The 19,623-nt window shown below is 37.3% G+C and overlaps 1 protein-coding gene across 16 annotated transcripts in view; it reads right to left on the reverse strand.

Moving 5' to 3' along the window:
- SLC4A7 (solute carrier family 4 member 7) overlaps positions 1-19,623 on the reverse strand; it is a 104,400-nt gene that overhangs the window by 10,548 nt on the left and 74,229 nt on the right. For all 16 annotated transcript variants that reach the window (XM_070071619.1, XM_070071614.1, XM_070071617.1 and 13 more), the window contains 10 exon segments: positions 19,307-19,440; positions 17,886-18,131; positions 15,329-15,434; positions 12,399-12,560; positions 11,934-12,047; positions 10,510-10,671; positions 10,082-10,333; positions 6,009-6,077; positions 4,479-4,652; positions 629-760 (listed from right to left, as the gene is read on the reverse strand). In XM_070071619.1, the coding sequence (XP_069927720.1) occupies positions 629-760; positions 4,479-4,652; positions 6,009-6,077; positions 10,082-10,333; positions 10,510-10,671; positions 11,934-12,047; positions 12,399-12,560; positions 15,329-15,434; positions 17,886-18,131; positions 19,307-19,440 (1,551 nt within the window).

A 19,623-nucleotide genomic window follows, 5' to 3' on the forward strand; every position in this document is an offset into this window, starting at 1 on the left:
TTTGCTATAAAGAGTTCTTTTACTGGGGCCAGTGCTGTGGCATAGTGAGTAAAGCCGTTGCCTGCAGTGCCAGCATCCTATATGGGTGCTGGTTCGAACCCCAGCTGCTGCACTTCCAATCCAGCTCTCTGCTTTGGCCTGGGAAAGCAGTGGATGACCCAAGTGCTTGGGCCCCTGACCCAGCGTGGGAGACCCCAGTGAGGTTCCTAGCGTCAGCCTGGCCCTACCCTGGCCATTGAAGCCATTTGGGAAGTGAACCACCAGAAAGAAGATCTCTACCTGTCTCTGTCTTCTCCTCTCTCAGTAACACTGCCTTTCAAATAAATAAATGTTTAAAGAAAAGAAATTTTATCAACCTTTAAAACAAAATATTTACTTTTCAGAAAGTATTCTTGTATCAACAGCTAGGGATAACTAAGATGGTGAAATGGGTAAGAGTTTGTTTGGCACCAAGTTAGCTAAACTGTCTAGACCACAGTGTAAGATGGGGATAGCTATACCTACATTTTACAAGGCTCTTTTGAAGGCAAGAGGAGCTGATTCAAGTAAAGTGATTATGACAGTGACTGCTATAGTACACAAGATATAAAAAAGGAATGATGCAAATTTCAGATTCTTTCCTTTTTACCTCTTTCTCTTTTTTCTTTTTGTCATCTTCTTTCTTTTTCTTACTCTCTGGCATAAGATCATCAAGCCAACTAAGTTCTCGCTTTGTAAAACATAGGTCCATGAGCTTGCGTACGAAGACTAATGCAAGAACCTTAAAAAAGTCAAGAAGGAAATATTAAGTAACACAATATAAGCTATATCACTTAGAGAAGATAAAAATTATTTATAAAAGCATTATAAATAATGAAAACATCTCATGTGTTCTTTTTTAATTACTTCATACTCCATAATATTTCAAAGCTACCAGATTGCCTATTTTACCTTTTTGAACTGTCTGCTAAAAAAATTTGAAAAAAGGTATGAAAACAGAAAACAGGAAATGGCATTATTAACCTTCTCCTCAATAAATTCCTGGGAATTCTGTATGAATTATGAAGCAAGTTAAGCATGATAATTATCATCAAAGTAAAAAAAAAAAACAATAATTTTTATGACTTCAAATTAGATACATGTTATCTCGTGCCAGCCAGATACAAAAGTATATGTTTAAAAATCTCTAAGCAATACATTACAAGATCTACTTGTAGCATTCAGTTTTACCTTTTAATTACATGGAAGACAGTGATTACTTTGCTTTTCTTTAACTGTTACAGAGGATGAGTGTGTTTCCTACTGCTACACAGCATACGTTTGTTCAGGTCTTATGACTTTTAATGTCATTATGGTTATACTCTGTTCTCCATTAAAGCTGAAGACCTAACCCCCATACCTCAGTACATGATCGTATTTGTACACATAGTTGTTACAAATGTAATTAATTAAGATAAAGTCATGCCCAATAAAATGTGACTGGTGCTATTAAATAGCCTTGCCATGTGACGATACAGACACACATCATGTGGCAATGAAGGCAGACTGGAGTTAGTTATGCAGGTGCAATCAAAGGATTGCCAAAGATGGCCAGTAAATCAGAAGCTAGGAAGAAGTAAGGGGAGGTTGTCCCATGGTTTTAAGGAGGATGGCTTTGCCCACACCATGTCAGACTTCTAGCCTCCAGAAATTCAAGATGGTGATTTTCTATTGTTTAAAGTCAACCAGTTCATGATACTTGGTTACAGCAGTCTTAGGAAACAAACACAAAAACTGTCACAAAGCCTTTCTTTTAATTTGTCATTTTAAAGCTTTATTTTAACTTAATCAAGTACTTCACGGGTTTTGGTTGCTCTCACGGAAGCTTTTTTCCTTTTTCTAGCATTATAACTGAGCTACAGACAATCTGCTAATTACCATGCTTCCTAGTATTTAACCTCTCTACCAGAATTTTTACTAATTCTATCAAGGTTTTTAGTCTTTGATTTTGGTTTAATTGAAGTCACTTTGGTTAAACAGTTGCAACCATATTTTCAACACATATGTTCACCATTCTTTTGATACCGAAGTACCACTGTCTATTCAATCATGACATATTAGTCTAAGAAATATTGCTAAATTTGCTAATATTTTAATATATTTATATTAATAAGAAGGCATCATAGTTCTTTTGTATAACTTCATTAGATTTAAGTTTACATTACTGCAACTGTCTATTCTTTTTTTTATATAAGATTTATTTATTTATTTGAAAGAGTTACACAAAGAGAAGGAGAGGCGGGGGGTAGGGAGGGAGGCGGGGAATCTTTCATTTGCTGGTTCACTCCTCAGTTGGCTGCAACAGCTCATCCGAAGCCTGAAGCCAGGAGCTTCTTCCGGGTCTCCAACACAGGTGCAGGGGCCCAAGGACTTGAGCCATCTTCCACTGCTTTGCCAGGCCATAGCAGAGAGCTGGATGGGATGTGGAGCAGCCGAGACTTGAACTGGCACCCATATGGGATGCTGGCACTGCATGTGGCGGCTTTAGCTGCTATGCCATAGCGCTAGCCCCAATTATCTATTCTTTAAATTAAGCTGTTAACCAATCTGAGGCTGGTCTTTAAGAGCAGATCTTTAACCATTTTTTCAGTCTCGTCTATGCAACTGGGCCATACACAAGTTTTTACCTCTGTGTATTTTGGAAATTCATAGGCTTGTATAAAATGGAGATGATTCCTTCCCTCAAGATCCAGGCTAACAAACCACAGCTGCTGGGTCACATCTGGTCTGCTACTTGTTCTTAGCCTTTGAGCTAAGAATGCTTTTTATACATGAATGTTTGGAATTAATCAGACAGATAATCAGTACAGACTGAGAACCAATTAAAAGAAATGCTATCCCAAATGAACCAAAAAAGCCCTTGTACAATTACATTTTTTATTTCAGTAAGAAACTGTGCACATTTGCTTAATTTCTCTCTCATTATGTAAGTACCTATGGCCTACAAAGCCTAAAATTACTACTGGGCTCTTTACAGGAAACTTTGCTATTCCCTGCTGTAGATGTTTTTGCATTTATTACTACAGATGCATGCAGTATTTTCTTAAAACCTCTTGGATGTCCTTCATATCTCTGGTCTTCTCTCTTTTCTCCTTCCCCACCTTGTGTATTACATTGTCTCACTTTTCTTCTCTACTCAGCTTGGGAGGGTTTTATCCATTATTGATCTTTACAAATTAAAAAACTTGGTTACATTTTAAGTTCCCCTGAATAATACAGGCAATGAAAAGCACACAGCTTCCTAACTATAATTTTAGCTGTGTTCAAAGGTTTAGATAGACATTGCTATAAGTTCTCTAATACCTCTATATGGTTTTGTAACTACATTTTCTATCTTGGAATTATTTGGAACAGTGTTCAATTTCAAATAATTAAGATCATTTTAGTGACTTTCTGTTTTTATTAGTAATCTAACTGTGATTGTCGATTACTACCTGAATAATTTTTAAGGTTTTCTTTGTGGTCATGTACATAACCAATTTTCATGTTATATTTACAAAGAAATGAACGGTCTCTCCTTGTAAGCATATAATATTTGATGATGATCTAATGAATTAATTGTCTTATTAAAGTCACTCATAGTCTTTATAACTTATTAAATGAAGACTGGTCAATTTGTGAAAAATATATATTGAGATTTCCTATTAGAGAACCACATTGTTGGCAATGGCATTGTGGCATAGCAAGTTAAGCCACCACCTGCGATGCTGGCATCCCATAGGAGCACCAGTTTGAGTCCTGGCTGCTCCATTTCCAATCCAGCTCCCTGCTAACAGGCTTGGGAAGGCAGCAGAAGATGGCCCAAGTACTTGTGCTCCTGAAACGCATGTGGGAGACCCAGATGATGGAGCTGGAGGGTCCTGACTTCAGCCTGGCCTAGCCCTGGACACTGAGGCCATTTGAGGAGTAAACCATTGGATGAAAGATCTCCCTCTCTAACTCTGCCTTCCAAATAAGTAAATAAATATTAAAAAAATTTTTTAAATTAAAAAAACTCTGTTTTGAGTTTTACTATGATATTTATTTCATAAATGTCCCAAATTCTGAAGTTGTTTAAGAATACAAAATAGAGTTTTCTAGCCCAAGGATGAAAAAACAAAACAAATGAAATTAAGAAAATTCAAAGAAAACTCAGACTGAAAAATAACTGGTTTATGTTTATAGCTAGAAACTAATCCACATTTTCAACCATGTAAGATGCTTAACCAAGTCAGTCCCAGGTTTTCAATTCTGCAAATACTGTCATTAATTTATGTCATTAATTCTTGTCTCAAAGTTACTGTAAACAGAATATTTCTTGCCTAATTTGTCTTTATAAGTATGCTCTATATAGGATAATGGGACATAATGGGTTAAAATGAGCTATTTCTTTTCTTAAAGAAAGTTAAAAATTTAATGAAAGAATTGCAAAAAATGTTATTAATCAGTGAAAAGTAAACCTGAAAAAAACAAAAACTTACCATCATAGGGAAAACTACTGCAGCAGCTGAAGCTTTTATCACCCACAAGAGAATCAGACAGGTGAGCTGCACGACAGTGAAGATATGCACCTTCCAGAGAGGCACGTACCGGAGGTAGATTAGGTCAGGCTGGTGCTTAGCGGGCATTCCAAACAGCTTTATGCGGTCAAAAAACTACGCGTAGGAGGGAAAAGCAAAGAGAAAAGTTTTCAAAAACATATGGTCTCTGTTATTTAGGATCAGAAATTATGCAAAACCTTAGAGTTGTATGTATTAGATTTAAACTTGAACTTCCTTGGTATGTTCTGTTAGCGTAGGAGAATGGTTCAGCTAAGATTCTCTGTATATGGGGCGGGGAGAGACAAAGCAACTGCAACAACCAGCTTACTACAGCAGTTAACTTCATCAGAAAACTCAAGAGAGACTTTTAATTTGGGGGATTAAAATAATTAAGATGAATTTATCTGCTATAATCAAATATACAAATAATTTCATCACATGAATTTGCTTTCTGATGTGTACATTACCCCTAAGGTTCTTTCTAAGCTTAACACCACTAATTCTATGAATATAACTTCTGGTAAAAATTACCAGTTCCTCGCTCATTGAAAATGAAACTATGAGTTAATTATACTTGGTCTTTTTTTGAGCTTTAATTTCCTCAGTTATAAATTGAGAATAACATCTGCCTTATCCACCTCACAGAACTTTGTATAAAAAGTTATGAGATACTGAGATTTCTTAACCACGGAGAGAATAGATTGAAATCATAATGATGCTGTCTTAGAGGACTCCTGCCAGCCACCAGCCCACTTGCTGGCAACTCTAGATAACATGCTTCCCACGAGAAGAGGTGGCCATGGGGTGCTACCTGCACTGATCGAAATGTTTTATACTAAAACTTGGTTAGGACGAATCTTAATACATGCCATCAGTTTTTTTCATAAATAGGAAAAAAACAGAGTAGTGAAACTACTGGATTCTGGCCTTGGTTCCAGTAAATATTAATAATTTCCTCTTTCTTTTTCATGATTTACAAAATTAGGATTTTTTTCTTTTCTTTTACTCTTTTCCCAACCATTGTTCTGAGGATCACAGAAAACAATTTATGGTCTAGGGCCTTCTAAATTGTATTAGGCCATATAATGGCAGGTACAACCATTTTTATAGGAAACTATTCCTTCTGTGACCTGAAATTACTATTCTATATGTGAGAAACAGCACTTTTTTCCCATTCCAATTCTTTTGATCCTCCTTCTTGCAACACTAGTCTTTATTGAGAGCTACAGGGCCTTTCACTGGCTTTAATTACAAATAGGTTAGGGTCCTGTCAGGCCATGATCTCATTCTCTGGGGGGAAAATGTGCAATAAGCAACAGACAATTGGCAAGCATGTACTTGAAGTTACCGCTTCGAAAAATAATCTGCTCCCAAACAGCTAAGAAGATGTCACAACCATCATAAAAACAATCTTTATAAAGTTTAAACATTTAAGTTGTCCTATAAAAACACGAAATATTTAAGACTTGCCTGGATTCCTTTTAGTGAAGAAACACCCATGTAAAGGAAAACACCATACAGAACAGGCATTGGGATAAACTGCAAGTAAAATGGCCACAATCAGAATGTATGTTACTAAAACCATTTCATGTCAATGTATACACAAACCGTAACCAATAAGTAACTATGGGTACCAAATGGGAATGATCCTTTAGGGATGAGGATTAGATCAGCCTAACATTTCTATACAGAAGAAACACCATCATAAACAATGACCTCCTTGGAAAATTTCTCTTCTACATTTTCCTTCCTAAAAAAGGATTATGTTTGGTGGTGGAGAGCAAGGGCACTACCAAAGTACTTGGGTTTAAAAACCCATTTAATTTTTTAATTGAAACAACCTTTCTGTACTCAGTTTCCACATCAGATCACCATAAAGATTAAGAGACTTCAAATACACAAACATTCACAAAAATACCTGATATATATGAATCACACATGCAGTATCCAGGAATATAGTGGCATCTAACAACTGTAGTAACTGAAATGCACCTCCAAATTCAAGTCCCTTTCACTTGGCAGGGTATCCCTAAATGCCCACCTGGCACACACTCAGCATTCCTACAAGAAAGCTTGGCTCTTCATAGGCCCTGTCCACTTACTCAGAGCCACCATCAGGCCAAAAGTCCCCAAGGAAAGAGGACTCGACAACCACAGAGGAAAACCACAGCCACTACACCTCTACCAGCCAGCCTAGTATGTCTCTTCCAAGGAACTTGGAAGAAAAGAAAAAAATAAAAACTCAGCAAGAGAGCCTAGTTTCAAAAATCTCACCAAATCCTCAGTTTTTTTTTTTTTTAACCCAAAAAGCAACTTCAGAATCATAAGGAAAAGGAATCAGAAAAGCTCCTGGAAACTAAAGATAAAATAATCAATACAGCTAAAAGAATTTTATAACAATAGCTTGGATAAGACTAAAGATCCATGTAAAGATGTGCAAAACTGAGGTAATTTTCTTTAACAGTGAAGGGGAGAGAAGATAAGAACAAATCCAGATGGTCTGAGATCTTCAGAGTTGAAGACATTTCTAACTGAGGGAATAGAAAAATGGTCAACGAAAATCACCACAGCAGAAGAAAAGTTTCAGGAGTAAAATGACCCAGAGAGACAAGCAGAGTAAATGAAAACCCTCTATCTACCCAGCAGCCCTTCCACCTATCAATCTGCCTACCCAGCCCCCTAAAGTCCAGAATCTCAGGAGTGAAAAGGAATTTCACAGGCTTCTAAAAGTCTTCTCTCCATCCCGCCCCCCTCCTGTCTAGGCAACACTGACTTTAAGGCCCAAAGGAAAATTATTTTGAACCTGAAATGTATATCCAACCATGGATGAAATGTTAGAGTAAACAAAGGCATTCTGAAGCACTAAGAACTCTGAGTAAGTTTAGAACCGATGGTAGCATGTATCAAGTCCTTGAGGAATACAAAAAGGAAAAAGGGAACCCACACATACCATTTTTTTAAAGTGAGAGAATAGATACAAAGAAAACGTACAGAGAATTTAGGCTTGGGCAGCAGTTTTTTAGTGAAGGCCATCTATTCCTGCCTCTGCACTGAGTGGTCCCAGTGCTCTGCCCCCAGCAAATGTTTTTATCGCCATAATACTGCTCATGTGTTTCCAAAGAAATCACATTTTTATGAGTACAATTTAACTCACAGAGAAAGCATGCAGGCTTAATTTTAAGTAAAGTGCAGAATGTAAATGTTAGCAACCTTTGCAATTATGAAACTAAAAGTGTACACCAACACACACACACAGAAGGGACAGTGGGCGTTAGGCACCTATCAGCACGCTGAGCTCATCACGAAAGATGTGCCCTAGCTCAGAGGCTTTCAAAAATTTAATATAAAATTTAAAGATATTTTAAAATTAATTTTAAAATAATGATGAACGCCTAACAAATTAAGCAACATAGTTTTGTGAGAACTTCTAAACAAAATCCAAAGTGAAAAAAAAGCACTGATAAACACTTTTGTACAATTCTTCAGTGGAGCTTAACAGAGAACCACTGAATTCTCATTACCTGTATCTGCATCCCACTTATACAGTATGCTGCTTTGGAAGAAGTATATGTGGGGCGGGGCGGGGGCGTGGGGGGAACGACGACCCTGCCTCACACGTGGTGCAGTACTTGGAAGGGAAAGGAGATGGTAGACTGCCAACAAGATGCAGGGACACCCAGGTGTCCCTGGACTGGACTTTGAGAAGCACGGTTTTAGGTAAAGAGATTTGGTCTAAACCAAATAAATAAGCTGGAAAAACTAAAAACAAAGTTAAAAAGTGTTTGCCTTTGGAGGAAAGTCAAAGAAAACAGAAGAGTTACTTTCCATGGCAGAGCTTTCTCTATATTCCACTTTGTTAAAATTTCCTGCTTGCCTGAAGATAATACGTAAAAGTTTTAGAAAGTACTTTAAAACTCTAAGAGGCTGGGGTAGGCATTTGGCGAGGCAGTTATGATGCCACTTTGGATGCCCACATCCCACATCAGATGCCCAGGCTGCACAGCCAGCCCCATTTCCTAGTCCAGCTTCCTGCTCATGTAGACTCTGGGAGGTGAAAGGGAATGGCTTAAGTACTTGGGTCTTTGCCAACTATGTGGAACACCTGCATGAATTCCTAGTTCCTGGCTTCAGCCAGGCCCAGCCCAAACTGTGAGCACTCAGGGCAGGGAACCAGTGGGTGGAAGCTTTCCCTCTGTCTCTATCTGCCTTTCAAATAAATAAAAAATAAATTATATTTTCAAAAATTAGGATGTAAAGGGCAACCTTCATAAATGGGTAACTGCATCCTTGTAAGACTGCACTAAATATTTCTCCTCTTGTCCCCGTGCACTTCTGAAGCGCTCATGCTATATAACTGCCCATTTCCCTGTTTACCAGACTGTCCAGTTATTAACCGTAGACAAGAACATATTCTATTTAGTATTGTTTCCCCAATGTCTAACAGCACAACAAATACTCAAAAAAAAAAAAAAAAAAAAGAGAAGAGCCTGGTGAATTATGAAAGGAGGCCAAGGAATTTCAACACTTAACTATGACTTTTTTTTTTTTAAGTTACTTCAGATATATACAAAAACTGCACCTCTCAAGTTTATATTCTAAGATTCTTTGCTTAACATGACAATAGGTCTGATCTGATTTCATCATCATTTAAAAAATCATCTATTATTTTTCACTTTATGTTTCTGTGTGGGAGCAAACTGTTGAAATCTTTACTTATTGTATGCTAAACTGATCTTCTGTATATAAAGAGAATCGAAAATGAATCTTGATGTGAATGGAAGGGGAGAGGGAGTGGGAGAGGGGAGGGTTGCGGGTGGGAGGGACGTTATGGGGGGGAAGCCATTGTAATCCATAAGCCGTACTTTGGAAATTTATATTCATTAAATAAAAGTTAAAAAAAAATAATTATGCCAACACACACACACACAAAAAAGATTCTTTGCTTAATTTTCTTTACAACAAAACTAACTAAAATACCATGATGAAAAACAAGGTTGAACTCTTACATGACAAACAGAAAATTTCAGATTAAATATCTAGCTATACTTGTTATTTTATAGAAAAATCATTAGATTAATTAACACTAGCTATTTTTGCTTTTCTGATAAGTGTTTATCACTCTTTTTTCATTTAGTGTATCAGTAAAAACACATTAAATTCATTAATTATAATATTTTCAGTTTGGTCAAATAACAGATTTCTATCCATCTTTCAATGTCAGTTCCTCTTATATGCTTATAAAAGCTCCTGGATATATTCTCCCTTAACCAAGCCAGTAATTATCTCCTTCCAAAACTATTTAGTCTTTAATACTACCCTTTTATATTTATATTATTGTTAAAATGGATAAACTACAACTGAAATGCTTTCTATAGTAAAAGCCTTACCAAACATTATTTTCCAAGTCAACTGAATGAAGCAAAAGTAATTTTAAGTAAATTTAAGTAATATTTTAAGGAAATTTTAATGGTTCATTTTCACACAACCAATAAAAATGTTCTGACAAGTAAAATTTAAAAATACTTCAAGAAAGAGATTTTTACCTTTAGAACTGAAGTCATAAACACAGAGAGGCCCATTAGAATGAAAATCATTAGCCCTGTAACCCGCTGTTCACGAATTCCCAAAAACTTGGGTTGTTCCCCGGGAGCAGAACATTCAGATTCAACTTTTAAGCTGTTGACATGACTTATTGACAACACTGTTGCAGCCACAAACCATGGCAGGCCCATGACAGAGCAAACTCCCAACATAACACCAACCATGAGCAAATCAAGGTGGTAGCCAGCTCCTTTCTGAAAAGTGAAATGAACACGATTATTTTATGTATGAATTGGTATCTCAGGATAGAATTCTAAATGATTTATAAAAAGAAGGAAGAAACTGATTTTCATCTTCCATCTTGTAATATTCTAATAATTATTAACATATATCGAACTCCTGATAATTCTTGAGGCAAAATTTAAGTTACCTTCAGTTTGTGCTCCTTTCTGTTTATGATTACAGCTGTGATTTGTTGATCCATAAAGATGAGAATAGTGCAAAGCAGAGCTGGAATAGCAGCTATAAGTAAGGTCCACCAAGGATTGTCTCCCAACGGGCTTATGATCCACCCCCTATTTGGATCAGTAGGCTGTTAAAAAAATTAACAATAATAAAGAGAAAAGTTTCCTTCTTCTATTACACTCAACTTCCACAACATCGACTTAGGCTATACCAAGAAATGGCAAGGAGTAGGAAAGCACTGCATTAAACCTGGGGATGTATAGTGAATTATCTGCAAAGACAGCCATAGGAATTCTTCCCATTCCTACTGGTATGCCCCATGCCCTGTGACTCAGGCACTCTTTCCTTCTAGTTAAATTTCTGGAAGGGCAGTGTTTCTGACAGTAAATGATTGGAAAGGTCCCTTTAGCCCTTCCCAGCAGAAATCTGATGCATTCTGCAAGAAAAATGATATTTAATCAAAGCATTCATTTGAATTCTCTTCTTTTGTTCTAAATTTATATACATTTTCATATAGTCATTCTTTTCATTCCTCCTCTTCTGCTTGTGCTTGTATGGTAAAAGGGAAAACACCTTGGGGCCAGTGCAGTGGCACAGCGGGTTAACGCCCTGGCCTGAAGCGCCAGCATCACATATGGGCACCAGTTCAAGACCTGGCTGCTCCACTTCCAATCCAGCTCTCAGCTATGGCCTGGGAAAGCAGTGGAGGATGGCCGAAGTCCTTGGGCCCCTGCACCCGCATAGGAGACCCAGAGGAAGCTCTTGGCTCCTGGCTGTGGATCAGTGCAGCTCCGGCCATTGCGGCCAATTAGGGAGTGAACCAGCAGATGGAAGACCTCTCTCTCTCTCTCTCTCTCTCTGCCTCTCCTCTATGTAACTCTTTCAAATAAATGGATAAATCTTAAAAAAAAAAAAAAAAAAAAAAAAAAAAAAAAAACACCTTTTGAGCCATGTCACTGATTATATGTGCATTTAGTAAACTATGTGTCTTTTAGAAGTGGATGGTTTAAAAGAGATCAGAAATTTACCTAAAGTCTCTCTGCCACTTCTATAAATTCTATCTTAGGTGAACTTTTTTTAAAGAAATACAGGATTTCTTCTCTTTCTCAATGCACATCAAGAATTTCAGCTAGAAGAACAGAGCTGCATTTTTAAAATGGCTCCCAACTCCTCACCATGGAAAATATTCTCTCTCCAATGGATCAGCTTTTATACTCATCTCTTTTTATGGTATTATGTTTTATATGTGAAAAGTTTGTACATAATTTTTCCTTTCAAAGAGTTATTTGAAGAATTACACATATTTTTTAAATAACTATTTAGGAGGCAGTACCTCACTTTACACTAGTTTGTTATTTCCAAACAATGGCTGCTTGTTATAATCCTTACCTCAAATTTTTCAGGAACATGAAGCTTAGGAGATGGAACTCCTACAAGGTAGTCAATTGCAACCATTATTACTATTGTGAGAAACACAGCAAAGTCACTGATTGTCGATCGCACCTATGTTAAAGGGATTAGGTTAATATAAACATAGAGACATCATGTGTACTTTCTAAGTAATTCATATCTTTTTTCAGATAAAATACATCACGGGACAGTACGACATGTTATCACTGAAATACATTTGTACGTAATTCTTTCCCAAAAGATAAGAAACATGTTTCACAAGTAACCCACCCATGTCTCATGGAACTGCTACCTTTCTATTGTGGGCTCAGATATGTAAAACACATTTTTCAGTATGAATAATTTCTTTATAACTATGTGGCATAAAGTAGTAGCTTCAAATTTATTCCCAGAAATAAGCAAAGGAAATGAAAACCAAAAACATTTCACCAGATTTCCTGTTACCTTGGTAGGAAAATATCGCTTGGTCTTAAATTGCTTGAGGAATGAAGACAGGAAAAATGTTGTGAAAAATAAGATGACACACCAGAAGAGCACATCAGGAATATAAGGTCCATGAAGACCACAAGCTGAGCCTACAAAGATACCATGGAAGGTTTTGCACTCCTAGAGAAAAGAAAGAAGAGGGAAAGCTTTCTCAAATAACCAATAAATTCATAGGGCACTTCATTGGCTTTAAAATGTAACTAATTTTAAAACACAGAATTATGTTTCACTTAGAAAAGACAGTGTCAAGTCAACTGTTAACACATGAACAATTAATTGCAAAACTCACACTGAGTTTAGAGATAGTACTTTTCATTTACTAGGTAACTTAAATCACCAAAACACAGTATTTTGTCAAGTTATTTCATATACTTCTTTCTTTCAATTACACATTCCCATTAATGAAGGCTCTCACTGAATATTATTTGTGAAACGTTTTCTCTGTGTTCTTGCTGGCCCACAATTTTGCCATCTTTTCTTTTTTCTAAAGAAGTAGTTTGGGGACGGTGCTGTGGCCTAGTAGATAAAGCCACCGCCTGCAGTGCCAGCTTCCCATATGGACACTGGTTCGAGACCTGGAAGCTCCACTTCCAATCCAGCTCTCTGCTATGGCCTGGGAAAGCAGTAGAAGCCCAAGTCCTTGGGCCCCTGCACCTGCATGGGGAGACCTGGAAGAAGCTCCTGGCTCCTGGCTTCAGATTGGCCCAGCTCTGGCCATTGCAGCCAATTGGGGAGTGAACCAGCAGATGGAAGACCTCTCTCTCGCTCTGCCTCTCCTTCTCTCTCAGTGTAACTCTGACTTTCAAATAAATAAATAAATCTTTAAATAAAAAAAGAAGTAGTTTAAAACAAAAGCAGCAGGGCTGGCGCCGCGGCTCACTAGGCTAATTCTCCTCCTTGCGGCGCCGGCACACCAGGTTCTAGTCCCGGTCGGGGCGCCAGATTCTGTCCTGGTTGTCCCTCTTCCAAGCCAGCTCTCTGCTGTGGCCAGGGAGTACAGTGGAGGATGGACCAAGTACTTGGGCCCTACACCCCAAGGGAGACCAGGATAAGTACCTGGCTCCTGCCATCGGATCAGTGCGGTGCGCCAGCCGCAGCGCGCCGGCCGCGGTGGCCACTGGAGGGTAAACCAACAGCAAAGGAAGACCTTTCTCTCTGTCTCTCTCTCTCACTGTCCACTCTGCCTGTCAAAAAATAAAAAAAAATAAAAAAAAGCAGCAGACTGAAAATTACTACTAAATCCTTTTGATGCTGAAAGATGACTAGACTTAAATTACTAATAAGGACTATGATTAACTTTTCTGAACTGGAATCCACACCTTGGGATTGAAATTATTGGTCCATGAACCATCAATTGAAAAGTAAATAAAATTTACAGTAATACCCCAATCAACAAAATCAATAAGGTAACATATCTAACATATGGATATAGCATAGTATCCTTCAATTACTGAAACAGTTTAGTCTGACTGCCCTTTTGGAGAAAAAAATAATGAAAAGGCAACCAAAAATTGATAAAGGCACATGCCATCAAAATCCTTATTCTTACTTACATTCTAATGGAGCTCAATTTGACAAAACTAATTCAGGTTTACCAAAAAATAAATGTCTAAAGGTCCACTATTTTCAAGTTTCATTTGCTGAGATTAATACATCTAATCCATTCAACGAATCATGGAAATAAAAGTTCAAATTACCAAAGACAAAACAACAAAACCAAACCAAACGTCTAACATAACCCTGCTGGATATCTATAACACACCAACAACTGTAATATCAAGACATCCTATTCCACATGAAATGAATTCTTTTTAACAAAGTCATTTTTATCTGAATATCTTGATTAAATACTCCTCTTCCATAACAAAATGACTTTCTAAATAGAAAATAGTAAAGCAAGAGACTAAGTTGATGCCTTTTACTGCTTTAAATTAGTACTATCCAATGTAGCTTTCTATGGTAGAGAGACGCTATGTATCCACACTGTCCAATACAGCAGCCAGAACCCCTGAAATATGGCTAGTCAACTGAGAAACTGAACTTCTTGCTGATTTTAATTCACTTCACCTTAAATAGACATGTGGCTATTGACTACTATATTGAATAGCACAGGCTTAACTATCAAAGGAATAAAATTTCAGATGATATCCCAATTATACAGTTAGGGGCTATCACCTTTAATGAAACAGCAATGCCTACAGTTGCCTTTATGATATAAAAAGCACCAGAGCTCAAGGGATCTTGATTTTAATGGGGATTGTTGTTATCACTTTACATCTTTATCCCTAAGTCCCAACCTTGGAAGTATCTAATACGGATATTTTAGGACTAGAACACTTCCCAGCAGAATCCAACCAACCACAGGTAATAGTATACAGTACACAGCAGGTAGTCATTACATGGTTCTCTCCTCCTTCCTTTCTCCCAACTCTCAGGCCTTGATTGAGACCAGTTTCTATGAGTTAGGCATGGTTTTCTAGACACTCAGGGCAGCACTCTCAATGCAGTGTTCAAGAAGACAGGACAAATGGAACAGGCAGCTGTCACTGTAAATTCCAGTGCAAGCAGCCACAAACCTAGTAAGCACTTCTTTAAATTTATCAATCTGAGTGGAGTTAGAAACCAGCTGCTCACAGCTTTTTAACAATTCTACCTCAGAAGTCAAGTATAAGATACCTTCATCCTGCCTACCAGCTTCATTTTTTACAGCCTATACTTTGTAGTGCAGGACTCACAGAAAAATGGTTACTACTAACTGGTAAAAATCACACACTATATATTGAAAGCATACTATACATTATTCATCAAAATGAAAATGAAGGTATCAGCAAAGCTAAAGAACTTGATTAATACATTTTTTGTAAAATCCATTATTTTATCATACTCACAGGAACAGTAAGATTTCCCCAGGAAATATTGTGTGCTGTTATATTCTCTTTCTTCCACAACTCTAGAGTTTCATTGCTAGGGTTAGGAGGTTCAATACATACACATCTGTGAAATTAGAGTAGGATAAATATTTAAGAATTCTGCATTGCATGTTTACATTTTAGTAAATCAATTACACAATGTGGTAGCTTTTAACTTTTTCCTTGTTGCAAGACATGGAGACAGGAAAGTGAAAATACATCAGAAACAACAGAACAGAATCAGGTTTGGGTTATATAAATAAAATATAAGTAATATGAATATCAATAAAATGTTTAAATATATCCCTGGGGGTGAAGGAGATGACGCATTGTTTTCTTCAAAGATGACACCATGTTTAGTAAGACTACTCTGCACTAAACTGTATCGCCTCAATCAGCATAGTTATGGCTGCCTCCTCACACCCTGCAACATGTATAGATTCCTAACAGTCACACTATTATTCATTCTGTGTACTCTTGATATTTAAAGATTTATTTTATTTATTTGAAAGAGTTAGAGACAGAGAAAGAAAGAGTTCTTCCATCCACTGGTTCACTTCCCAACTGGCTTCAACAGTTCGGGCAGGGCCAGACTGAAGCCAGGAGTCAGGAGATTCATCCAGGTCTCCTACATGGGTGCAGGGGCCCAAGCACTTAGGCCATCTTCCACTGCTTTCCCAGGCACATTAGCAGGGAGTTGGATCAGAAGAAGAGCCAGGTCTCCAACTGGTGCCAATATGAAATGCCAGTGTCTTATGTGGTGGCTTAACCCATTACACCACAATGCTGGCCCCATTCTTTGTAGTGTTACAAGCCCTACCTACTCCCACTTACTCTTCATTAGTCTTACTATTCATTGTTATGTGAATGAAACAACTGTTCACCAAGACAGGAATAGAGGAGTCATACGATCAGAGTTCACTTCATATCCAGAACTATTTCAAAAACTAGAAATACTCATAAGCAAAGAAACTTCTAAATGTGGTTTTTAAAAATGAAAATAAGGGGCCGGTGCTGTGGCATAGCAGGTGAAGCCGCCACCTGCAGTGCTGGAATCCCATATGGGTGCCAGTTTGAGACCCGGCAGCTCCACTTCTGATCCAGCTCTCTGCTATGGCCTGGGAAAGCAGTGGAGGACAGCCCAAGTCCTTGGGACCCTGCACCCACGTGGAAGACCCAGAAAATGCTCCTGGTTCCTGGCTTCGGATGGGTGCAGCTGCAGCTGTTGCGGCCAATTGGGGAGTGAACCAATGGATGGAAGATTTTGCTCTCTCTCTCTCTGCCTCTCCTTCTCTCTCTGTGTAACTCTTTCAAGTAAATAAATAAATCTTAAAAAAAAGTCAGGGTTTAAAAAAAGAGAAATATTTGTTCATATAATAAAAAATGAAAATAAAAAAAAGAATATTTCCAATTATATTATAAAATGTCAGAGAAAAGGAAAGAAGGAGGTCTTTGAAGGCCATCCAGGCTCTACCATTTTCTAGCTGTTTACTTAAGGCCAGTCTTAACCTCCAGGAGCCACAGTTCCATCACACACAAAACGGGCTTTAATGTTATCAATTAAGTAACACTATGGTATGACTTAAGAACAATTTCTAACATGGTCCCTGCTGGTGCTCACAGAATGTTAGATGAATGAATGTTCTTCATTTGTAGTAACTGGGCTCATCAAAAGAAAACACAGCAAAAAACAGCAGTAATACATTTTGTATCAACGTGTTAAAAGTATCACTAACATTTTCAAATAAATCAGTGTCTTAGAGGAATTTTCATATCCCTCCTTACTCTGCCCATCAAAGATGAGGGAATACAGGAAAGCTAGGGAAAGTAGCAGGGAAAGAAGGAAAGTGAAAGGGCACGGAAGGAAGGAGGATTGTACAGGATTTGGGGTTAAGTATACAGGAGACAAACTGCATCCTTTTCTTTTGGTAATCACATTTCTACCCTGAAGTCCATCAGAGAGTATCATATTTACATCAAGCAGATTGCAAGTACAGGCAACTTCTTCAGCATGACTAACTCTAACAGCCAATTTTACTTTTCACTGAATGCATGTGCCAACCTTTTATAACTGCTATACATCACTTTTTATTCCAGAGTTTAAACATATTTCCATTTCATGCTTTTCTTATCACCAAGAAAATACTCCAATAAATAGCATATACTACTGAACAGGTAACTTCCAGTAAAAGAAGGTGAGGTGTGTGTTTATATATACAGATAAAAAATATAAATAAGGATGTATTCCCCCAAACCGGTCAATCCAATTCAATCAGAAAGCCAAACAACACACACTTGAAAAAGCTGTTTTATTGAACAAAAATGCTATAACTGGATCAAGTATATTTATGCCTAATGGCTGCTTTTGAAAAAAATCTAATCTGAAACAAACCCCATCAATCACCATGTGGCTAACTGAGCTGTTGTAACTAGCTGGACACAGTGAGCAACACACTGCAAAAACTGCCATTTTTTTGGACGCTTGATATTTCTGCAAAAATACATTTTAGTATTAGGGTGGAACAGAAATACTTACGAGTAGCTGGTCAGTTTATCTAAGTTGTTGTGCATATTGAATGCATATATTTCCCCTAAATGAAAGAGTTTCTCCAAAGCTTCGTAGATGAATATGATACAAATGAGAGCTGCAAAAGCCTCCTCTGTAAAACGAGTAATATAACACACAAGGCTGCTTGCATCTGTTGCAACCAAAACAATGCACAAGAAAGAAGTCCAAAGACCAATACTGGTTCTTAAAGACAGATAGGAAAGGTGATAATCTCTGTTTAGAAATAAAAAAAGTAGACAAGATCAGCATACATATGTGGAATGGTATCTGTACATGAAAATTTATGTAGCAAGCAATAATAGTATATAAAGACTTGTGATTCCTAGCAGAGAGTAAATTATATAATAATAATGACTAGAAAAAGCTCTACTTGTTTTTACATCTCAACTGAAGACTACCTGCTAATTAATTATACTTCTATAAAAATTTACAGTAATAGTCTACCAGGGCAACAAATACTTCAAAATCATTAGACCTCACTTTAGAAAGTGGTTACCAAGAGTGACAGACACATAGTCCACAAGGAGAGAACAGTTGGATCTGGCTCCCCCTGAGGTCCAGAAACCACATACAACTCAACATCACCGCCATCACCACTGCCACTTCCTCTCCCACCATCTCTACCAAGCAAAGCGATTTCATATTGCACATTCAAATAAGAAATTACTACCAGTGCCTATACTTCAGGTCATTTCATCCTTTCTATTCTAGTCTATGTAACATAAAGGTAGAATCAGGTTGTTTAGTGAGAAGAGAATTGAAACTAGAGTGTTGGATAACTCACATATTTAATACCACCAAGCTGTTTCAGACTAAAATATTCAACTGCATTTATAACACAAAAAGATCAAAAGTCAAATTCAGGGTCTATTAGCTACAGTATCCTAGATTCTTCTCCACACTATGAACAGCCTTGTCGGTGGAAACTGACCCTGTACTCTGTGCCTCAATCCCCTCTCTGTTAAGCAGAAGTGAATGGTAAAGTCAGCCTAGGAACCTCGAGATCCATCTCTCTTTCTTTCTAATAGTACAGTGTTAAGATCAACATATCACCTAACAAACAATTTAGATTAAAAATTGCTTACTGATTAAAAGTTGCTAGCACAAAGAATTTTTATTGCTCCTCAAGTAATTGGCTTGTCAGTATTCGAATCCATCAATTGTTATACTCAAAGACAATTTTATTTTTAATTTATGGGGGAAGGGATACTGGTAGAGGCCAGGGTAGGATCAACAACAAAGTAGGCCAAAAATACTGAAAATATACACATTTATCACATCTTTTTTAAGCTATTAAATATATAATGTACATTTAATTGAGTTGATCAACAACGTAACACAGAATTGTGTATATATGCAAACGCATGTGAGAAGGACAGAACTCTTACCTGCAGAATTTAAATAAAATTTTTTCAAACACTAAAACAGGACCTGTGCTCCCCAATATTGTTAAAGGTTGCCCAGCAAACAATGAATAGGCAATCCCAGTTAATGACGCTCCAAAAAGAGACTCTATTGCACTCTGTTTAAGGAAAAAAAGAAATGAATAAAAGTAATACATCATAAATATACCTCTAACACTCTAATATATGTATGACATCCAAAAAACAAAAATACTTATCAACAGTTTTAGCTATAGAGGTTTTATTTCTTAAATCTGTGGTGAGTACAAAGCAATATGTATTATTTGAATACTTCTGTATTT

The sequence above is a fragment of the Oryctolagus cuniculus genome, chromosome 4 (genome assembly GCF_964237555.1).
Source record: "Oryctolagus cuniculus chromosome 4, mOryCun1.1, whole genome shotgun sequence".
NCBI classification, from domain to species: domain Eukaryota; kingdom Metazoa; phylum Chordata; class Mammalia; order Lagomorpha; family Leporidae; genus Oryctolagus; species Oryctolagus cuniculus.